General features: G+C 33.9%; 2 protein-coding genes across 6 annotated transcripts in view; one reads left to right on the top strand and one right to left on the bottom strand.

Annotated features, from left to right (window-relative positions):
• Positions 1 to 16,756, top strand: part of DZIP1 (DAZ interacting zinc finger protein 1) — a 104,377-nt gene extending 87,621 nt beyond the window's left edge. For all 3 annotated transcript variants that reach the window (XM_074191909.1, XM_074191908.1, XM_074191907.1), the window contains 7 exons: positions 282 to 408; positions 632 to 685; positions 3,156 to 3,340; positions 5,923 to 6,053; positions 9,066 to 9,261; positions 10,742 to 10,948; positions 16,548 to 16,756. In XM_074191909.1, the coding sequence (XP_074048010.1) occupies positions 282 to 408; positions 632 to 685; positions 3,156 to 3,340; positions 5,923 to 6,053; positions 9,066 to 9,261; positions 10,742 to 10,821 (773 nt within the window). In that variant the 3' untranslated portion in view covers positions 10,822 to 10,948; positions 16,548 to 16,756. The remainder of the gene's footprint in view (positions 1 to 281; positions 409 to 631; positions 686 to 3,155; positions 3,341 to 5,922; positions 6,054 to 9,065; positions 9,262 to 10,741; positions 10,949 to 16,547) is intronic.
• The window catches only part of CLDN10 (claudin 10), a 116,623-nt gene continuing 109,854 nt past the window's right edge, over positions 15,150 to 21,918 (bottom strand). For all 3 annotated transcript variants that reach the window (XM_074191912.1, XM_074191911.1, XM_074191910.1), the window contains 2 exons: positions 16,526 to 16,633; positions 15,150 to 15,385 (listed from right to left, as the gene is read on the bottom strand). In XM_074191912.1, coding sequence (XP_074048013.1) covers positions 15,262 to 15,385; positions 16,526 to 16,633 — 232 coding nt within the window. In that variant the 3' untranslated portion in view covers positions 15,150 to 15,261. The remainder of the gene's footprint in view (positions 15,386 to 16,525; positions 16,634 to 21,918) is intronic.

The raw sequence follows: 21,918 nt of genomic DNA, 5'->3' as shown, positions 1-21,918 counted from the left end.
TAGGAGAATTTATGCTTAATGTAGATTTACTAAATTAGTAATTATGGCACCTAATTAAAAGACATAATTATTAAATATAACATTCTTCAGTCTGGGGTTATAGTTTTTTTTCTCCTACACCTTCCTCTCAATCAAAATATGCTGGGATTCAAAATGAGAATCCTGGATGCCTTCAGCGTTTTGCAAATTATATTTAATTTGTGTAATTTAAAAAAAACCAGTTTATGGTCAGACCCTATCAAGAAATTGCTATTTGAACAATATTGCTGTTTAAATTCCAGATAAGCCTAACTTGACCCAGTTGGAAATTTCATCTGGAGAGATACCTAGAATGACAAAGTCAACTTCAAAAACTAAGCATCTGATCAAGCAAAAATCTGTTCCTGCTGTGAAGATGCAGTTGCCAATGTGTGTATTTTTACCTCTTGAAAAAATCTTAACTTTATTAACATTTAGTTTAGCTGATTTTTATTAACTATAACTAATTTATTAACTATAAAGAAGAGGGTTTTCATTTCATTCTCTATTGCTGCTTATAATTGTAAGAAAATTAAAGCCCAAGAAATTGTAATGTTAAAATATATTGTTCACCAGTGAATAGTTCAGGAATAATTATTATTGTTTCTTTTAGAACCAAGAAAAATGTTACAGAAGAGAATTTTCTTAAAAAGTCTTCAAGTATTTCGTAAGTTTCTATTTTGTTCCTTTAAAAAATGTTATTACTGTTTTTTTCTAAACCTTTTTATTCAACTGTCCTTTCATTACAAGTTAATACTCCATTGTGGGTAATCATAGGTATCATGTGTCAGTGTTTTTAAGTGTTCTTATTTTGTATTAAGATTTTATGTCTCAAGTATAGTTTTTATTGGTGATATTGGTAGCTTAAAAGCCAAAGACTGGAACTGTCATGGCTGAAGTTGTTTTGGTTTTTTTGGGGGGGGCAGGGAGGCAATGAAATTAAGTGACTTGCCCAGGAACACATAGCTAGGTAAGTACTATCTCCTGACTTCAGGGCCAGTTCTCTATTCACCTAGATGACCCTGCTAAAGTTTTATTTAAATAAAATTTTAGTCTTTTGGCCTCTTAAATATGATATAACTCTGGTCTTTGTTAGTTGAACTCCTAATGTATGAAAAATTAGTATTCAAACCAGTCTATTTTATCAAATTGATTTTTAGCATGATTTATGCTTTTTTTATTTGTGTTGTTAATCACTGTCCTCCTTTAAAAAATAGTAATTATTTTGAAAAATTAGATTATTCCTAGCTAGAGTTTTGTTCTAATTGTATATAGATCTAAAAAGCAACAATCAAATATGAATTGGGAATTAGGGGATGAATTAGGGGCTGCCTTGCACAATTCTCAAGTGACACTACCTAGACATTTCTGCAGGACTTAGAGTAGGATATATTTTAGATATCATTATGTCCAATTCCTTCCTAGAGCCAGAATCATGTCTACAAATATTACCAATGCATGCACATTGAATTTCTGCCTGAGCACGCCTACTAAATGGGAGCTCACAGATTCATGAGTTAGAGTCTGTCCCATTTTGGAACATCTCTAATTATTATGGGGTTCTTTCTTATCTTGAGCCAAAAACCCAGCTCTTCGTAACACGAATCCATTGGCTCTGTTTCTTTGTCCTCTGATACAGAGCAGAATAATCCCAGTCTTTTGCTTCTAGCCTAACTCTTCAAACATTTGGCGGTTCTCAGTCACGTCCCTCTTCTCTTTTCCAGGCTAAGCAATTCTGTTTCTTTCAGTCAATCCTCTTAAGCAATTATTTTTAATCACCTTACAACCCTAGTGTCTATACCCTAGAACCATTCTCTTTTGTCAGTGTATCTTCAAAAATACAATACCCAGAAACCAAGATAAGAATTTATTAAAACCTAATGTGCATCTGTAAACACCAGGTCACAAAGAATGGCAGAAACAATCCATGCTCTCTCAGAGTTCAGAATCGAATGAGGGGGAGACCACAGACATGTGCAGGGTGAATTGGAAATGACTCAAAAAAAAAAAGACGTGGACTTGGAGATGAGGAGGAATGAGGTCAGTCAGTGAAAATGCTCAGAGTCCAGAGATACAGCATCATGATCAAGGAAGAGCAGGGAGGCCATTGCAGTTGAATTATAGAGTATGTAAGAAAGGACAAGATTATGAATGGTTTTCAGTGTCAAATATTTTATATTTGATCTTGGATGGTAAAAGGGAGCTACTAGAATTTATTAAATAGTTAGAGATGGGGGTGGAGGCTGAACTTTTCTTATTTTATTTTATTTTATTTTATTTTATTTTTTGCCATGCAATCAGGGTTAAGCGACTTGCCCAGGGTATCAAGTGTGTGAGGCCAGATTTTCCAGACTTCATGGGCTGGTGCTCTATCCTCTTCACCACCCAGTTGCCCCACCCACCTTTTTTTGATCTGTGCTTATTTAGGAGGATCATGCTGACAGCTTAGTGGAGGATAGCCTGGAAGAGAGAAAGAAGACAATACTATGCCATCTCTGTTCATATCACATAAGTGATTAGATAAACATGCCAATTCTCTGCACTGTAAAATTGAGGACATAGGTTAAATGACTAGGAGTCATGGTAGATAGCAAACTAGAATGAGCAGAAACCAGGAGAACAATTTGCATAATAACAGCAATATTGTAAAGATAATCAACTGTGTAAGATTTAGTCATAGTGATCAAAAAAGTGACCTCTCCCCCCAACAGTTCCAATGAGCTCATTATGAAAACATGCTAAAACACGTTCACATAGATAACTGATGGACTCAGAGTGCAAATTGAAGCACCTCTCTCTCTCTCTCTCTCTCTCTCTCTCTGTCATGCCTAATGTGAGAATTTGTTTTGTCTATTTGTAAAGGGTTTTGTTTTTCTTACTTTCTTGATTGGTGGGTGAAGGGAGAAAGGATGAAGAGAATTTAGAACTTGAGTTTTTTTTTGGAGGAAAAAGAAACATGTTCCCTAAGCTTCTTATCTCAGAACCCTAAATCATACCCCTTTCTTCTATCCTCTATCTAAACTGGCTGTTTTGAACCTAATTCACTTGAGAAAGTGATAATTTACGTAAGCATACAGTGAATCATATTGCAGCTTTATTAAGAATCATGTGTTTTCCTATTGATTTGCACTCTTTAGGACTCCTCCCTTTAGTTCCGAGGATGAATTAGATGAGGATGGCATCCTGCACTCCTTTGTTTCTCCAGAACTGATTCGCAAACACTCTGCAGCCATTACTTTTGAAAATGATGTTGTGAAAATTGACACTGACTGGACCGAAGGAAGTGAAACTGAAGATAATGAAATCCCTTTGAAGACTGCAGGTTTTCTAGATTTTCTTTTGTTCAGAAAATATGGAGACAAAAATAGCTTATTAAATTTTAAGAATAAAAATGTTATTAACTTGATTACAAACACTATTAACTGAAATTCCTGAACCTAAGTTTTTATAAGAATTTACATTCATAGAGAAGTGGGAAGTCGTTTTTGTGGTCTGACATATAGGCAAAAAATTTTCTAAACCAAAAAAAAAGTTGTTTCCAATAGCTATTGACATCAATCTGACTCACAGTAAATACTATGGTGAAACATCACAATGTATTCTTTAATTATCCATGGACGATTATAATTAAAAAAATAGGACTAATTGTTATTCACCATTGAACTTACAAGGTTGATAGATGGTCAGAAGTTGTGATAGAGGTGCCTGAGTATAGAACAGCTCTGAAACCCTTTCAGATGATCCTGGGTATTCTTGTCAGTCATGAAGGGGAATCAGAGGGTTGCTACAGAGTGTGACTATTATAGGAGATTTAGGAACCTTAGAGTTTAAAAATTGAAGAGGATCTTAGATTTGGGGCTAGTAAGAAGATCATCCGTTCCAATATCTCATTTTTACAGTAGAAGAAACCAAAAATTTGACTGGTAAAGTGACTTGCTCAGTAACTCGCATGTAATAAATAACAGTAGTTGGGGTTCAAAAGTCCAGATTTCCTGATTCAAACCCTATGCCCTTTCTACTATCAATGCTGTTCTAAGTCTGCATCGGTCTCCAAGGACTTAAAATAGAACTTCTATAGTTCTTCTGTGGGCATCCTGCCCTTTGATCTAAGACTCTAACTGTGATAGAATACCCATCTTCAAGGAGTTTCCAGTCAAATAGTGAAGATTGTATGTATACAGTATGTGAGCATACACTTATATATATATGTTAAAAATTTTATAAAATAAAAAGCAAAAAATCCATATTATGGCAACATTAAATACCACATGAATGCTAGCAGTGAATACAAGAGAGGAAAAGATACAGTTCTACAAGAAGGAAATTTGCTGACAGGACAAGGAATGCAGATCAAGGAGGAAATCAAGATTTCTTAGAATGATACAATTGGGTGGGACATTGATAAGCTATGAAAGGCAGAGATAGCATGTCAATCAGAGAAAACCTCAAGACTGTAAACTTCATGCAAGTTTAATTGATGAAACTTTTTCTTTCCCCTAGCCTGTAGTATAGTGCTCTGTACCAAATAGACACTTAATAAATATGTCTTGAATGAAAGTTGAATCAATCCAGGAATGGCATAGGAAAAATGCAAGACATTTTCAGAAGTCACTTCATAAGTGACATACACATAAAGTATGTGTAAAGGAGTGCCTAAAGTACTAAACTAGTAACTGTCACTAATAGTGTAACAGAAATAATTCATAGTGGAGTAAGGTTGATGCTGTGGAACTGATTAAGATAATCAAATGAAGTAATATGGGGGGATCTGAAGAGGCTAAGGAAGAACTTTGAAGAATGTTTAAACTTAGGGAGCAGAAGTAAGAAATTAGTAAAGGAGACCCCCCCCAAAAAAAAAGAGATAAAAGAAAGAAAATAGTACAATCTTTTGGAAACTTAAAGGAGAGTTTCAGGGAGGCAGTAGTGTCAGCTACTAGAGAGAGGTCAAATAGGTTAAAACTTTGGATGTTTCCATTAGAAGAATATTGGTAGCCTTTAAGAACATAATTTCAGTAGATGGGCAGGGGTACAAAACAGATCACAGAGAATAGAGTGAATAGATAATGAACAATAAAAGGAATAGATTATACTTTTTTGAAAAGTTTGGCAATGGTAAAAGTAGAGAGCTTAATTGAACATTTGGCTTGGAGGTTTAGTACAGAGTAGGAAGGATAGTTTAAGATAGAATAGATGTGTATTCATAGGCAATGGGAGGGAGGGAGAGAGAGAGAGAGAGAGAGAGAGAGAGAGAGAGAGAGAGAGAGAGAGAGAGAAGATATGCAAGACAGAAAAAAGTGTTGAAACAAGGAAAGATTAAAAAGTTCAGGTTAAATGGTTAGCCTTGGAAAGACGGAAGGATTCTTTTTCCTCACAGAGGAGAAGATAGATGAATTTGTAGAAAAACTTTGAGATAGAGAGGATCAAAGTTAGGGTAGTTGATGTCATTGGATTTTCATCTTCATCTGCTGAGAATGAGGGATTTGGTAGGGTTGAAGAGAATAATCTTGAATTTACACATTTTTAACTTACTATAAATACTAGATATCCCTAAAGTCCAAGTCTTCAAGTTTAAAAAAGTTTAAAACCACACAAAAATATTGGGGATACTTTATATAATTCAATTTGATGTACTTTTAATTTAAATTGAATTTATTTAAAAATCACAGGCCAGATTTCATTTTGGAAACCATTTTTAAACTAGAGCTAGCTCTTAATTTGAAGGAGTATTCTTAGTAGGAGATATATTTTGTTTTTTATCAAAATATGCTAAACTGATTTCTTTTTGCTAATATTTATGAAGTATAGATTTTCTCAAAGCATTTTAATCATAAGATTTTTTTTAACCAAAGATAGTTTAAAACTTGTTTGAAAACTCCAGCTGACTAACTTTTATTGATTGTATAGGCACCTGCATTAACTTGCTAGCTGAAAAAGTTGAAAAGACAGTCTCAAATCAAAGAAATGTGAATAAACCAGTTGGTGGAATTAATGTTGCTGAGGCATTTGTCAAAAAAGAAGAATTACAAGAATTAAAGGTGAAGTCGCCCACCCTAACATAAACTTTGCTTTCTTTAATAAGCAAATATTTTTGTTCTTTAATAGTATATATTTCTTCGAAACCATAAAAACTGGAGTTGCAAATCTGTCCAATTTGGTTATTTGATTTAATAGAGTACTGGTTCTCACTATTCAGTCATTGTTTTGCACTGAGGGGAAAAAACTGGAGAATGACCCAACAGAATGAATCTGATTTAAGGGTGTAGTCCTGAATTCCTTTAACTACATTAGGCTGAAAGGTAATCAAACTTAAAAAAAAAGTGTTCTCTTGGGGCTGTCTTTATGTAGTTTGGTTTTTTTTTTTAATGTCTGGAAATAAAGTGATTATGTCACATACTTTTAGACAAAACTTATTTGTGTTAAGCATACTCCAAGATTTAATCTTTGTTACTATTTTGCTTACTAATTTTCATTTTTGTTTACTTCCACCAAGTAGTACTCCAGTGCCTAATTCTAATAATTGTCATTCATATAGCAAAGTGCTTTACATATTCTCTCATTCAATCCAAGCCCTGGGAGATAGATGCTCTTATTATCCTCATTTTACTGAGTGGAAACTAAAACCAAAATTGGTTAAGATGAATGAGGAAATTAAACCTGATATTTCTCTAAAATCACCCTGCTAGTGTTTGAGGCAATCAATCAATCATTAAAACTTTATTAAGCACTTACTAAACTAAGCCCTGGGGGATACAAAAAGTGTCAAAACAGTCCCTGCCCTCAAGATGCTTATAGTCAAATGGGTTTGATTTAAACTTGTTTTCCTGACTTGGAAATGACTTGGGTTCTCAAAGGCTTTGCCAGTGGAATGTAAAGTCTGACAGATTCTGTAAAGGTGGGAAGACTTTGAATATGGACTTGAAAATGAACTGTGTGTGCCTGTCACCAGAGACCTGGTTTAGCTAGATTCAGAGAGGTTCATCACCAGGTAGACTAAAGCAGAGGTCTCAAACACATGGTCATATTGCTACCCACAAGGAGTGAAGCCTGAGCTATATTAGAATGTAATTGGGAAATATTCCACAAGTAAAAATACTTGATAGAACATAGATAATGCTAATATATGGTTTTCGAAATCACTATATGGCCCTCAGAGATCCTGATGTACAGTTTAGTTTGAGTTTGATACCACTGAACTACAAGATAATGGATTTTTTTTGATGGTAACAATCCTTTTTTTTTTTTTTTACTAATTGTTGGCGGGGGGGAAATAGTGTGCATCAGTAGAGAGGGTAACCCATGCCAACAGCCAACAGAATTAGAGACCCATCAAGTTTTAAAACCTGTTAACTGTAAAATTTGAAACATCTTTCTAAATGACTTATGATTCAGCTCTCTGTTTTCCAAATAAAAGTGATAAACTTCATTTAACAGTGAAATAATATTTTTCTTTATCATTTAGTCAGGGTTCCTCTTACTTTTTTCTCAACTTCCCAGGAATAGATTTTTTTTCTTTTCATTATCTAGTTACTATAAAATTCTTTGGTGATTAATTATCTGGTTTTTAAATGACTATGGAATTTCAAAAGACCTTAAAAGACCATCTAGTCCATCATCTATCTTCTAGGGCACAAGTGATTGTCTTCGGTTTCACATCCTTTTGTTTTTATGTAACTGACATATATATATATGTAAATATAAATATAAAAATAAATATATAAATATATGTATATAATTATATAAATGGATATATAAATATATGTGTATATATATTAATAAATGTATGTGTATATATAAATATAAAAATGTATATATAAACAGATTTATATAAATATATTTCTTCATTAATACATTATTGGTTAACAGCAGAGAATATATCACAATGTGTTCATTACACCCTTCTTTTTGAAATAAAGAATTTTCTCAGACTCCAAATTGCCAATGATTCCTTCCCCTGCTCCATCCTTAGTCTTAAAAAGGTACCAATTTGCAAGTCTTTCACCCAGATTCATAGCCTCAGTATCCTTCTCTGCCACCCTGTCTCACTCTTCCCACACTCTCCCCCGCATTGCCATTTTTTTTCTCTCCCACAAATCTCCTTTTCAGAGCTCTTACTACTGCCATAATTCAGGACCTCATCACCTCTCACTGGGACTATTGCAATAGCCCTCTAGTTGTTCTCCCTGTCACATGTCTCTTCCCCACTTCAATCTACCTTCCACTTCCTAAAGTGTAGCTCAAGCTCAATAAACTCCAGTGGCTCCCTATTTACCTCAGTGTCAAAAAATGTCCTTTGTTGGACATTTAAAGCTCTTCACAACCCTTTCTTCTTTCCTAAATTTTTAACCTTATATTCCCCTTCTCCCATTAGAGTCTGTCCATCTAACCTGATTATTGTTCTGTACTTCTGTACAATTTAGATTATGTCTGCCTAGAGCTCTCTGCCAACTTCCAAATCATAAAATCCTTGGTTTTCTTTAAATGTTGAATGATTCAAGTGCTCCAGGCAGCCTGTTCTGAACCTCTTCTCCAACCTCACCTCTCCACCTCTGTCTTTAGTGTCTTCCCCTCTGGGGATGCCTCTCATCTACTCTATATTTATATGTTCTGATTTATACAGCTTCTCATCCTCCTCTCTCCATCTATGTAGCTTTCATGAGGATAGGGAATTTTTTTTTCTATATCTCCTATGCATAGCACAGGATCTGGTATATTGATATCCATCCTCTTTTTAGTTTATAATTCCTCATTTGTTCAGTTGAGTCATTACCTCTACTTTCAAAAGACTTGGTGGATTTTTGCCTTTCTAAGCACATGCTATTCTAATTAGACTCACCTGCCTAAAAGTTGGTAATATTTAGGGGGGTTTTTTTTGACAAGTTAAGATTGGTTTTCCTGAAGTTGTGGACCCATTGGAAAAATTCCTGACATAATGCTAAGTAGAGAATGGTAATGGAATCAGAATGCTACCATTTTATACTATTTGTAAAACTCTCCCCAAATGACATTCTTCATTTCAAAATAAAACATTCTTTTTTTGTTTCTTTTAGAGTGCAGATATAGGTGATGATGATGATGATGATGGTGATGATGACTGGGACTTATCATCCTTGGAGGAGGAAAAGTCTTTGAAAAAAGATGTTAAGAAAAAACCAAGTGGGACTAACCTTATAAAGATTGAATCTAACACAACCCACGTTACAAGTGCGTGGGGTACAAGCACACCCAAAGTGCCCAGAGCAGAAGGTCAGCTGCAGCAATACTGTTGTTGAAATATGATCAATATTCTGATGATGTCTTTGAAACATAGAGAATTCAGAACAATAAAATAAGAATCCATCAATCAGTTAAAAATACACACAAAAGTTAGAACTGATGACTTTCTTGATTTGTTATTTTACTGAATTTTGAATATAGTCAAGCTATCCTTTGTCAAATGGATTTAAATTTTGATGTATATTATCCTTTTTAATTTTAATGTTATGGTACTCTGTAAAAGAATTAGGAGGAGTTTAGCAAATACAAGATTCAGATATGTTATGAGACAATCTATGTTTATGTGGCCTTCCTTTATACAGATGCTGGTATTTTACCTATGTAGATTGAGTGGGGAACACTGGAAACCACGTCACTACCTTACCCTCCTATGTAATCTGCCCTGGACCAGGGATCATTTTAGGGATTTAGCAGGATTTATCATTTCCTAACACTGATTCCTTCACTCTTTCATATAAAATCATTGGAGTCATCCTTGCACTTCCCTCACTGATTTGCAAATTGTGTTTGTCAAACCAGAAGGCCAGTTCTCCATCCACCCTGTTTCTTGCAAGGATCTCCACTAGCATCTTAGCTTCGAGTAACCTGAGACTACTCTCAAGGGAAAAGCAATCTTGGATAGACTGTTGCTTTTTTCTTTCCCACTTGGTCCTGAAACATCCTAAGTCTCTTATACTTAATTCATAGTTTTGTAAATAAAGTATTTTTATATCATTTTAATGTACTGGAGCTATCATTTAACTATAGATTTGAGAATGTTTTTGCATATTTAATTGAAAACTTGAAATTCTTATTGTTGACTAAGATGATTTTTACCCTCATATATTTTCACCTGCTAGGTAGACAGTTTGGCTGCTTCTGAAAATCATTTTTGTTTTCTTCTTAGAATTTTTCCTTTAAGTCAAAAAGATTAAGTGGAAGCATGTTATTAATCCCTGCAGCATTTCCTGCCCAGCTCCATTGCTCTGATTCACATGGGGTGGAAATTACACTAAGATGAAATATGATAACGTAGAAAAATCCACTCTTAACCACTAGTTTATTTTGTTAACCCTAATACTTATTCTTAACAATTCACACTTGTAGAATCCTGGAATAGGAACTTAGAAATATATATATATATATATATATATATATATATATATATATATATATATATATATATATACATAATTTCTTGTCATCTTTTTTGATGGAGCGAATAGTCATATGTAAAAGATGCAGTTCCATTTGAATATTTGGGTCTTTTTCAACCTTTGCCTCTGCTTTAAAAAAAAGAAAAGAAAAAACCCCAAACTCCAAAACAGTTATCCTTGGATTCAACATAAATTTAGTTACTGAAATAATTTTCACTTCACTTTTCTCCGAAGAGTCAGAGTAGAAAACTGGGGGTTTTTTTTACTGGTATTTATTTAATATCTTCTTTATTTTTTATCTTTTTTATCAACAGGACTTCAAGAAGCTGATACAAGTACATTAAAAAGCAGCTTAGTCACTGTAACTGACTGGAGTGACTCTTCGGATATATAACTCCCATGCCTTGTCAGATATGACTCCCTGGTGCCAATACCAATTTCAGTAATCTGCCACATGGTTCTAACTCTCATGCCTTATCGTATTTCTCACAGTAACAAGGAAGCTTATTCAGAGAACAAAGGTATATTCGATGGCATTTAAGTATTTATTGAAAAACCAACTTGATAAGCCAACAGTATTTTGAAGCATAAGAGTGTTTAAAAGAAGAGACATTTGCTGTTTAAAAAAAAACTTGTCAATGCATAAAACGTTTTTTCTTCAGAATGATTCTTGAGTATTAGTGTATTTTTTCAAATAATTTTTAAAAGTCAGTTTTTTTAAACACCTTTTACTATCACAGGATTTTTTTGTTGTTGAAAGTAGTGCCATTTTCATATTGTAATTTAAATTCTTATATTATTTGTGCCTCAATTTGTGTTAATTTTACAATTCTGTTTATTAATTTTTTAAACCAAATAACAGGAGTAATGCATACTTAAAATATTAGATTGGTTATTTTAATATACAGTTTATTCTAAAATTACCAAAATATAGCTACATATGTGTATATGTCTATAGGTCTGAGTTACTTTCTGCTGAGGAACTGTAACCAGAACCATCAGTGTACGCAGCATTGAGACACTTTAAGCATGTTTACAATGAATACATTCATTTTAACATATACTGAAATACTGTTTCTGCATCACAGTACCCACCTTGGATATTTTGTGAATAAATTATTACTTTTTAAATGGCTAATTAAGTTGTCTAATAATATCATTAGAAAAGAGAATCATTATTAAATTCATATGTATATTTGTGGTATTTTACTTTTTTACTTTTTATAGTTTATTTTAATAGAAAACCTGTATTATATAGTACTTAACTTCAATAAATTAAGTTGTATTCTTGCCAATATGACACTTGTCAGAGGTCAGGAAATTCATATCAATTGTTTTTGCATTTTTATACACTCAAAAAAAAGCATTTTTAAAAATACTTTCTGTATTTTAAAACAAAGGCATTTCAACTAAATGGCTATGTTGAAGTTTTGATTTTATTTTGTCTTTAATTGTAAAACTCTCAAGTAAAATCCTACATTGTATCATTGTGACTGGGTCTGAGTTATTACATATATATATTTATATATATATATATAAACTACTTCTTTAGAGATCAGGTTTATTCTGTTTTTTCTTTTTCATTAAAACTTTTTTCAGAATTTAGTAAAGGAGCAACGCTCAATTGTCAGAACAGGCAAATATTGAGATCTATTATTAGATTTAGAATCAAGAGTTATCCTCATGTCTTCCTATGAGGTCTGATTTGTAGCTCATCTCCATACCCATTTAAGATGTTGCCTCTGATTTTACAGAGAAGATATGTGACACGATGGATATGTTCCAGAAAAGTTGTACAGTATAGAAATTGAGTTAGACTTTCATTTACCAGACAAAGACAAGCCACTAATAGTGTGCCCAACATCTTTAGCTACTGCTATTGCCATATTCCCCTTCTGGCCTCTCTCCAACCAACCTGGAGAAAATTAGGACATGATCTCCCATTCCTCCCAGCAAGGAAGAGAGGTAAGGGAATTTTGGTTCACCATTTTAAAAGGCTAATGACCTTTGGCACTAGAGAAACTGTTTGAAGAATCCTATAAGACATTCTTGATAAAGCAAATACAATCCATCAACAGTAGGTTACAATAGAAAGTGCTCTGGATTTGGAATCTGAAGCTCTAATTTCAAATATAGGCTCTGTCACATAATTCAAAGTCAGCTCAAATCACTTCAACATTTTACCTCAGTTTCCAAATCTGTAAAACAAATGTGTTGGACCTCTAAGATCTTTTCCAGCTTTAAATCTATTATATGATCCTCATAAAGAACTTATAAAGAACTTAAAACTTATAAATATTTAAAACTTGGTTTGTTTAAACTTACTTAGGGACCTACTTGATAGTTTTTTTATGTGTCTCTATGCTGTAGAGACATATTTTATCCCTGTTTGTGTGTACATTGAGTATGAAATTTACTAGTGAATTTTTATCAGTGAATATGAAGATTATTAAGTCATAATTCAAAAGTTTTGGGCAGTAATTAAGGATTCTCACTTCCTCTTTTGCTACAGAGAATAGTGTAAGCTATCTATGTTACATAAAAAATGTGACTGCCATTAAAGATCACAGCCATAGTTAAATATTAAGACCTATATTTTACCCTTTACAGTGGCATCAGAGGACATTTTTGGTAGGACATAACTGTCTTTTATGACATGAGAGAGCCTCATCTTCTATTAATAATCTATTTAAATTAAATGAAATCCTTTATTGACTGATCATGTTTATCTTAAAATTTTCCTGATCTTCTGAGCTTTTGAATTTTTTCACCTTTTGGGGAAAATGATTTTTATATATTGAAGATTTGATCTTTAACTAAAGTAATTTATTTTGCTTGTTTTAATTTATCTTTCAAGTTCCAAGAGATTTCCCTAATTCTCTGTTTTGGTAGATTCATCTGATATTTTTCTCTTATGATAGAGTAGTATAATTTCAGATCTCTCTCTCATGAGCTAATTGATAGCTTAGAGTAGTAACTTGAAAGTTTAGATTCTTTGCCCCTAAATAATTACTTTAGTTGCTTCCAGTAATGTGTATCTAGCTTATTTCTCTTCATTCACAAAGTTTCATGAGGCTTTTCTGAACTCAAAAGAGCTAAGCATCACCTGAATATCAATACATATTTCCCTTTGTACTTTTTCCTGCAGGTCACATAAGAAAAATGTTGTAGTTGGTTCACAAACTAATTCTTGGATCCTATTCTTCATCATGTGGCTTTAGGCCAATTTTCTTTTTATGAAGAAACATTTCACCCCATTCCAAGCTAGCTGAGTTTCCAAAAAGTATCTTTTTCAAATGGAATTGTCTCCACTCATTTTTCTAGGTCTTTAGTGATCTACTCTCCTTCTACTTTCCCCCCTCTTCTCCTTACATGTGAAATCATGTTGTGACCATTATTCTATATCAAATGACTTCCAAGTACCTCTTTTACAAATTTCTTTTTTTTTTGTTTTAGGTTTTTGCAAGGCAATGGGGTTAAGTGACTTGCCCAAGGCCACACAGCTAGGTAATTATTATGTGTCTGAGGGCAGATTTGAACTCAGGTACTCCTGACTCCAGAGCCAGTGTTCTATCCACTGCACCATCTCGCTGACTCTCCTTTACAAATTTTTGACCACTGCTTGGAATTTAGTCTAGTAATGATCTGAATGTTCATTTACTGCACAATCATTTTGTCTTATTTGAAAATCTTACCTTTTTACATCTTGCTCCAGTGATACCACAGTTTAGCTCTTCAGAGTGTTTTCCAGTTACATTACACTTAAGCAGAGTTCCAGTATATTCATATTTTGGTGAAGAAGGGTGCAAACCTAAATTTAACCCCTAGAACCTTCATTTGGATTTAACTAGACCATTATCACCTAGGCTTAAACACTTAGCTATGTGACCGTAGGTAAGTAACTTAACCTCTCTCTGCCTCAGCTTCCTCATCTGTATTAATAGTAATAGCATCTATCTCTCAGGGTTGCATGAGGTTAAAATGAGATAAGGGAAAGGAACTGAGCATTTATCTAGAATCTTCTATAAACTGGGCACTATGCTAATTGCTTTATAAATATTAACTCATTTGATCTTCATAACAACCTTGTAATGTATAAATGCTAGCTATCATCATCATCATCATCATTTTATTTCAATTCACCCTGAGCATTATACCTGTTCACTACCTGAAAAATCACCTGAAACAATGTAAACTTGAATGACAGGGAGATTTTGGCAGAGATCATTTCCACTCCAATAACAGTGTTCCTTCTTCATCATCCTAATCAATGTTTCTGTTTGGATAAGTGATGAAAAAACAATAAAAATAACCTATAAGCCACTAGCTTCCACCCTATTTTACCCAAACAGTTTGGAAAGCAATTCTGGTCTCCCCATTGGGTGATTGGCTTCAGTGACATTCAACAAATTCTTATTAAGCACTTACAATTCACGACATCAAGACAGCATCCTTGTAATGTCGTTGGTCCTCTTCAAGAAAGGAGGAGGAAAACTAAAGCTTTCATCATTTGAGTCCCTTGGAAGGTTAACTTGAAAATACCTTTACCTATGGGTTAAGTTTTATTTAGCAAAATATTCCCTCTTTTAAGTATTATATCAATCAATTAAAATACCTGGTAAGTAAACCTGTTTATTTTTTTATAAGAAAGCTGCAACAGAAAATGATTAGTACATAACTATGTAAGAAAATTTACATCCACAAAATCAACAATGCTACAAATTCATATTTTAAAAAGTTTGTGTTAATTACAGTGGAACCTTGATGGAAATCATTGTATGAACAGTTCACATTTTCACAACGAACTCAGATTTGTGATTTGTAGCAGTGCTGTTTAGACATAAGCATTTTTATCAAACTGTTTTGAAGGACTTGTGTTTTTAAAATCTCCTTCTCCACTCTGGTACTTTGTCCGAGAAGACAAAACAGATGTAGCTCCATTGTATGCATATGCCATTCTGGAAGGCAAGAAAATAATTTTGCATATTATATTTCTGGGGTAAGGGAGATGGTGAGGGAAGATAATTATATTTTCTTGGAACTTCTATATAATATCAAAATCCATCAAGTATTTGAGGATGTCTCATTGTATTTTTGCTTCTCCCCCCCCCCAACTCTCTCTATATGTGGCAGTGGAGTTAAGTGATTTGCCCTTGGTCACATAGTTAGGAAATTATTAAGTGTCTGATGTCAAATTTGAACTCAGGTCCTCCTGACTCCAGGGCCGATGTTCTATCCACTGTGCCACCCAGCTGCCCCTTCCCCCAACTTTTAAGCACATATCCACACTTTAGTCAAGAAGGCACTAGAAATTTCTATCTATAATTTCTGTCACTTGATATAAAAAATGAGTTATGGTCAGGTCAAGATGATGGTTATGATTTAACAGCCTCTTTGTTATTTCCTTTAAATCCTAAGTAGGGCTTTTCCATCTTGACCTTGTCTTAGTTGAATTGAGACGAGAAGGGTTTGCTGATATTATGACCAGAAAAATCTCTCACCAATTTTGTAGAAGGTTGATTTAAGTGGGAAAGATTACTGAACCCTCTAGGTCAGGAGTGGAGAATTCAGTGTGAGAACCTACTGTGTATTCACACTTAAGACTATTTTTGTATATTAAAATATAGTAATCTTTAGATCAATGCAATTCTAAAAGGTTTACACAGCACACAACTAAATTGATATAGTTTCAGAAACACAGCCTTCAAATGAAGTTTCAAGTAATTGGTATAATTAACTGAGGGTGCCCTCTGCCAAGCAAATCTATTAAAATTCTTGCCTCATCACATACAGCCTTTCCAGATTTGGTTCTGTAGAGTTTCTCTTTGAGAATTATATGAACTATATACAATTATATTAACCATATGCATGTGTTTCTCACACACGTAATTTAGAATCCTAGTATCACAAATTCAGAAGTATTGATGGGAACTTAGGGGTCATCAAGCCCAACCTATCTCATTTTCCTGATGATGGAAATTGAGACTCAGAGATGTTAAGAGAGTCGCCTAAAGTAACACACAGGTAGCAAATAGCAGAGCTGGGATTAGAATAATTCTGGACTTTTCAAATAGATCATTTTTGTCTGCATTTCTTACCTGGGTGTTTTGCTATTGTCAGATATCGAGAAGCAAAATATAACACCACCAATTATGCAAAGTGAAGCTCCAGCCCATCCAATGAACAAAGCAGCTCCTAATTCATATCTGCCGAAAAGTGGGACATGAGTTTTGAATTACTTATTTTGAAAGTAAATAGCATTTTTAGATCCGAAACTGATGGTGGACTATTAAATTATACTCTTCAAAAGAAGGTGAGTTGTAATAATTTTTGTGAGACTTTTTGGTATTTGCATTTTATTAGCAACAATTATCACATTTTTTTTCTAGGAGAGTTTACCATCATCCCAGTGTCACAGGATCTAATTTAAGTTGGTTCAATGCAATAAAAATTTATATTGGGATACAAAACCAAAACAAGCCCTGTCCTCAAGGCACTTTGATCCTACTGGTGGGATACATGTCCATAAATAAACAAATCCAAAATCTATACAAAATTACTTTAAGAATGGAAGAAAATAGATTACAACTGTGGGGATCAGCAAAGTCCTCTTAAGAAGTGACAACTGAGGTATGCTTTAAGGGAAGAAATTCTAAGATGTGAAGACAAGAAAAAGAAATTAAAGGAATAATAGGCAATAAGGAACCAAAACTATTTTGTGCAGATGAAATTATGATACTTAGATGGTCAACCAAAGAACTAGTTGAAACAAGTAAAAAGGTTGCAGGATATAAAATAGATTTATCATAATTTCTTTTTATTATCAACAGAATTCAGCAGGAAGTTACTGAAATTCCATTTAAAATAATTGAGACAATACAAAATACTTGGGAGTCTATATGCAAAGACATACCCAGGAACTGTATGAATACAATTAAACACATTTCTCATAAAGACAGATCTAAACAATTAGAGAAATTTTAATTGCTTCTGTATGAGTTAATCCAATATAATAAACTTGACAATTTTTCCTAAATTAATTTACTTACTCAGTACCATAACAATAAAACTACCAAAAATTAGTTTATAGAGCTATAAATAATAACAAAATTTATATTGGAAAACAAAAGTATCAAAAGATTCAATGAAAAAAATGTGAAGGAAAGCAGCCCCCAGTAGATGATCTCAAAATATACAACAAAATGGTATCAAGAAATCTGGTATTGGATAAGAAATACAGTGTTGGATCAGTGCAATAGATTTGGTACATGATATTCAGAAGTAAAAGACCACAGCCATCTATTGTTTGTTAAAATCAAATATCTAAGCTCTTGAGGTAAGTATTCACTATTTGATGGAAACAGCTTGGAAAATTGTAAATCAATCTGAGAGAAACTAGGTATAGTCAAATATCTCATACTATATAACAAGATACACTCAAAATATATATGTGATTTAGATATAAAGGGTGATATAAGCAATTAGGAATTTAATTATCTTTATTTTCATGACTGAACAAGAGAGAGAGAGAGGATAACTGGATATAAAATAGATCATTTTGATTACATTAAATTAAAAAGTTTTCACATAAAACCAATATAGCCAAGAGTAGAAGGAAAGCATGTTTCTTTGATAAAGGCCTCATCTCTTAAATATATGGGAAAGTGTCAAATTTATAAGAACATGAGCGATTCCCCAATTAATAAATGGTCAAAAGATATGAATAGGAAGTTTTCAGAAGAAATAAAAGCTATCCATAATCATGAAAAAATCCTATAAATTACTAATAAAAATGCAAATTAAAACAAATATGAGGTACCAATTCACACTCATCATTTTGGCTAACATAACAGAAAAGGAAAATAACATGGAGGAAACATGAAAAAATAAGCATTTAATTATTGAGCTACTGGTAAAAATGAAATGGTCCAATAATTCTGGAGAACAATTAGGAGCTATGCTCAAAGACTGTGCCCCAAAGTTGTTCACACTCTTTATCCTGGCAAAATTGTTACTAGGTCTGTACTCCAGAGAAAATATAGGAAAAGGACCTATATGTATCAAAATGTTTATAGCAACTATTTTTGTGGTGGCAAAGAATTGAAAACTGAAGAAATACCTATTAACTGGGAATCACTTGTTATATGTCATTGTGAATAAGAATGATGAAAGGAATGGTTTTGGAGAATCCTAGGAAGACTTATATGAGCTGATTAAATGTGAAGTGAACAAAACTAGAAGAACGTTGGACATAATAACAATATTGAACCCAATAACAGCAGCAGTTTAACAATGATCAACCATAAAAGACTTAGCTACTCTGATCAATACAGTGATCCATGCCAATTCCAAAGGACTCATAAAAGTCTATCTACCCTGAGAGAGAACTGAAGAACTCTGAGAGAAGACTGAAGGATATTTTTTTTTCTTACCTTATTTGAAGTGTGACTACTGTATACATATGTATTGCATGACTTCATATGTATAATGAGTATTTTATTTCTTTCTCTCAATGGTTGGGGAATGGGTCAACACAAAGAAGAAATAGGATCCAAAAGAAAGGATAGTGTTATAAATTGCTGAGATCAAGAAGGGTAAATATTGAGAAAAGGCCATTGAATTTGACAATTAGGAGATCATTAGTAGCTTTAGAAAGAGCATTTTGGTTGAATAATTAAGTTGGATTCCAGATTAAAAAGAGTTAAAAGACAGTGAGAAAAAAGAAAGTAGAGTCACCTATTGCAGATAACCTCAAGGAATTTAGTCACAAAATAGAGGTGATAGAAAGGATGATAACTAACAGGGATGGATGGATGAAGTATGTTGTTTTTAAGGATAGGGAAGATATGGGCATATTTGAAGGAAGTAAAAGAAATATGATTGAAGATAAATGAGCCAACAGGGATGATAAGAGAAAGAAATCTGTTAGAGAAGACAGGATGAATGGGATCATTTGTGTATATATAGAAAAGTTTGCCTTGTCAAGGAGAAGGGCTCCTTTTTCATGTGAAATAGAGGTTATAAGTGGTAAAAGAAGAAATAGTGGTAGAAACTTCCTGAGTGATGTGAGATGAGGGAGAGGGGGAAAGAGGGAGCACTGCAAATGGTCTTTTTTTTTCCAGCGAAATATGAGACAAGATTCTTAACGAAGAAGATGGGAAGATGAATCTGTGGGAAATTTGAGGAGGGATGAAAAGATTTAGAAAAGCTGCTGTGATGAGTGTGATGCATGTGATGGTGAATCAATTTGGGGGGCTAATAAAGGGGCTGCCTTGCTACAGTCAGGGTACAGTTGAGATTATGTAACATAAACTTGCAGTGAACCCATTCATCACTGTTTCATGATTTTCTCCAGCTTCATTTAGCAGTAAGAGTGAAAGGAGCGGATGGTGGAAATAATCTAAGGCAGGTATTTGGCAGCACATCATCATCAACAGGATAAAGAGAGAGAAAGGACAGTGTCAAGATGAATTGGTTCAACAGAAGGAGTCAAGATGGAAAAAGGAAGAGTGTATCTAGTACTGGTGTGATGACCTTGGAACTGAAGAGCAGAAGGATTGGTGGTTGCAGTGCAGATGAAAAATAGGGTTTGGAGTTGTAAGGCAGAGAAAGAGGTGGAATGAAAGAAGTTTATAATCTCGAGACAATTGCCAAAGACTTATGTTGGAAAAGGCTCTTCAGGTTTGGAGGAATAACTATGGAGTCTGAATGCAGATTGAAGCATTCTCATTTCACTTTGGGCTTTTCCTTTTTTGATTCTTCTTTCCCAATGTGATGAATGTGGAGATGTGATTAATATGATTGTACATGCATAATCTATATCAGATTGCTTGCTATCCTGAAGGAGGGGAAGGGAAGGCAAAAGGGGAAAAATTTTAAAACTCAAAATCTTATAAAAATGAATCTGAAAATTATCTTTACATATAATTGGAAAAAATTTTTACAATGATATGATAAAGGAACCAATGAATTCATGAATATCAATAGAGGCCACATGTGGGTAAAGGCAAGATGATGGGGAAAGGTAGAGTAGTTGCTCATGGGAAATGGAAATAGTGAATAGGTACACTGCTTCTCCATGCAAATATAGCTTGTGTATCTAAGAGATTTAGTAATTTGTGAATTTTCTCTTTTCCATACCAGTGAAACAAGCAAACAAAAAACCTCTTATTTCATTGCCAGACAAGTATCCTGAACAATGTAATTAGAAACTAATGTAATTGGTTTCATGGGTAAACTAAACTAAGGAACCATATAAATAGCAGTTTACAAAATTTTATTTATATTATATATAAATACATATACACATAAATTGACTATATCTATGTTTTCACATCCAGTCAGAGTAGGGATTTCTTTTTGATCCAAAGACTACCCAGGCAAGACAAAAGACCCTATGGCCAATCTGCCCTGCTCTCTCCTACTTGTCAAAACAAAGAAAAATAAAATAAATAGGGAGGGCATTATCACAGAACACTTGACTTGGAATCAGAGAGATCTGAAATCAAATCCTACTTCAGACACTTATTTAGCTATGTGACCCTAAAATGAGGATAATCAGATTACCTAACTCAGAGGTTTATAGTAAGAATCAAATGAGATAATATATGTAAAGTGCTTTGCAAAACTTAAAGCATGAAATAAATGCTTATTATTATTATTATTTGTTATTATTAGGATGGTGACTCAGTGAGGAGAAAGGTAAGAAATGATAAAAGAAAAATAGAAAAAGTAGAAAAGAATAAATGGAGAGAAGGCACAGGGTAGAAGGGAAAGGAAGTAGGGGAAGGAAAGAGCAAATGATAGTCACTGGAGGTTTCCTGACCTTAGCTCCTTCCTCATATAGCAGTCTCATCCCCACCAAACCTTGAGCTTGGCCCTAGCCTTCAGCCCTTCTCACACCTCTACATTCCTGAGTCTCACATTGTCACACCGTCACCCAGTTCCCAGGAATTGACCCGGTCAACCTGTGCTGCTAGGATTAGATTAGAGGAACACTTCAGTGTTGCCTAGCTCTGTAGTTCTGAAAAGGTCAGGGCAGATCCTATCTCTCTCCCTGTATACTTTCCTCAACCAGCATCATGTCTTTCTAATTTGAAAGGGAGATCAGAAAGAAATGTGGTTGCAATTGGGGTTAACACTGGTAGTACTCCCATGCTGGAACAGGAAGACAGTTTCTCCTGGGGAAGTGGGTAAAGGATTAAGGGATTTAGGATCTGCCACAGAATAATCAGGGTTGGTTGACTGGTTTTCTCTAGACTACATTCTTGGGAGTGTAGTCTTTTGCAGAATGTCCTGTACTCTGTTCACAGAGAGAATGCCCAAATAATGTTTCTAGCTGATTATTAGCTGCCTCACCTTGTATTATTAGTGTAAATGAGATCTAAGTCACTAGAGGGTGATGGAGAAGTTAAAAGTTTTGGAAGAGGGGGTGGCTAGGTGGCATAGTGGATAGAGCACTGGCCCTGGAGTCAGGAGTACCTGAGTTCAA

This window comes from Macrotis lagotis, chromosome 6 (assembly GCF_037893015.1).
Source record: "Macrotis lagotis isolate mMagLag1 chromosome 6, bilby.v1.9.chrom.fasta, whole genome shotgun sequence".
In the NCBI taxonomy this organism is placed as follows: Eukaryota; Metazoa; Chordata; class Mammalia; order Peramelemorphia; family Peramelidae; genus Macrotis; species Macrotis lagotis.
This window is presented reverse-complemented; position numbering and strand designations above follow the sequence as displayed.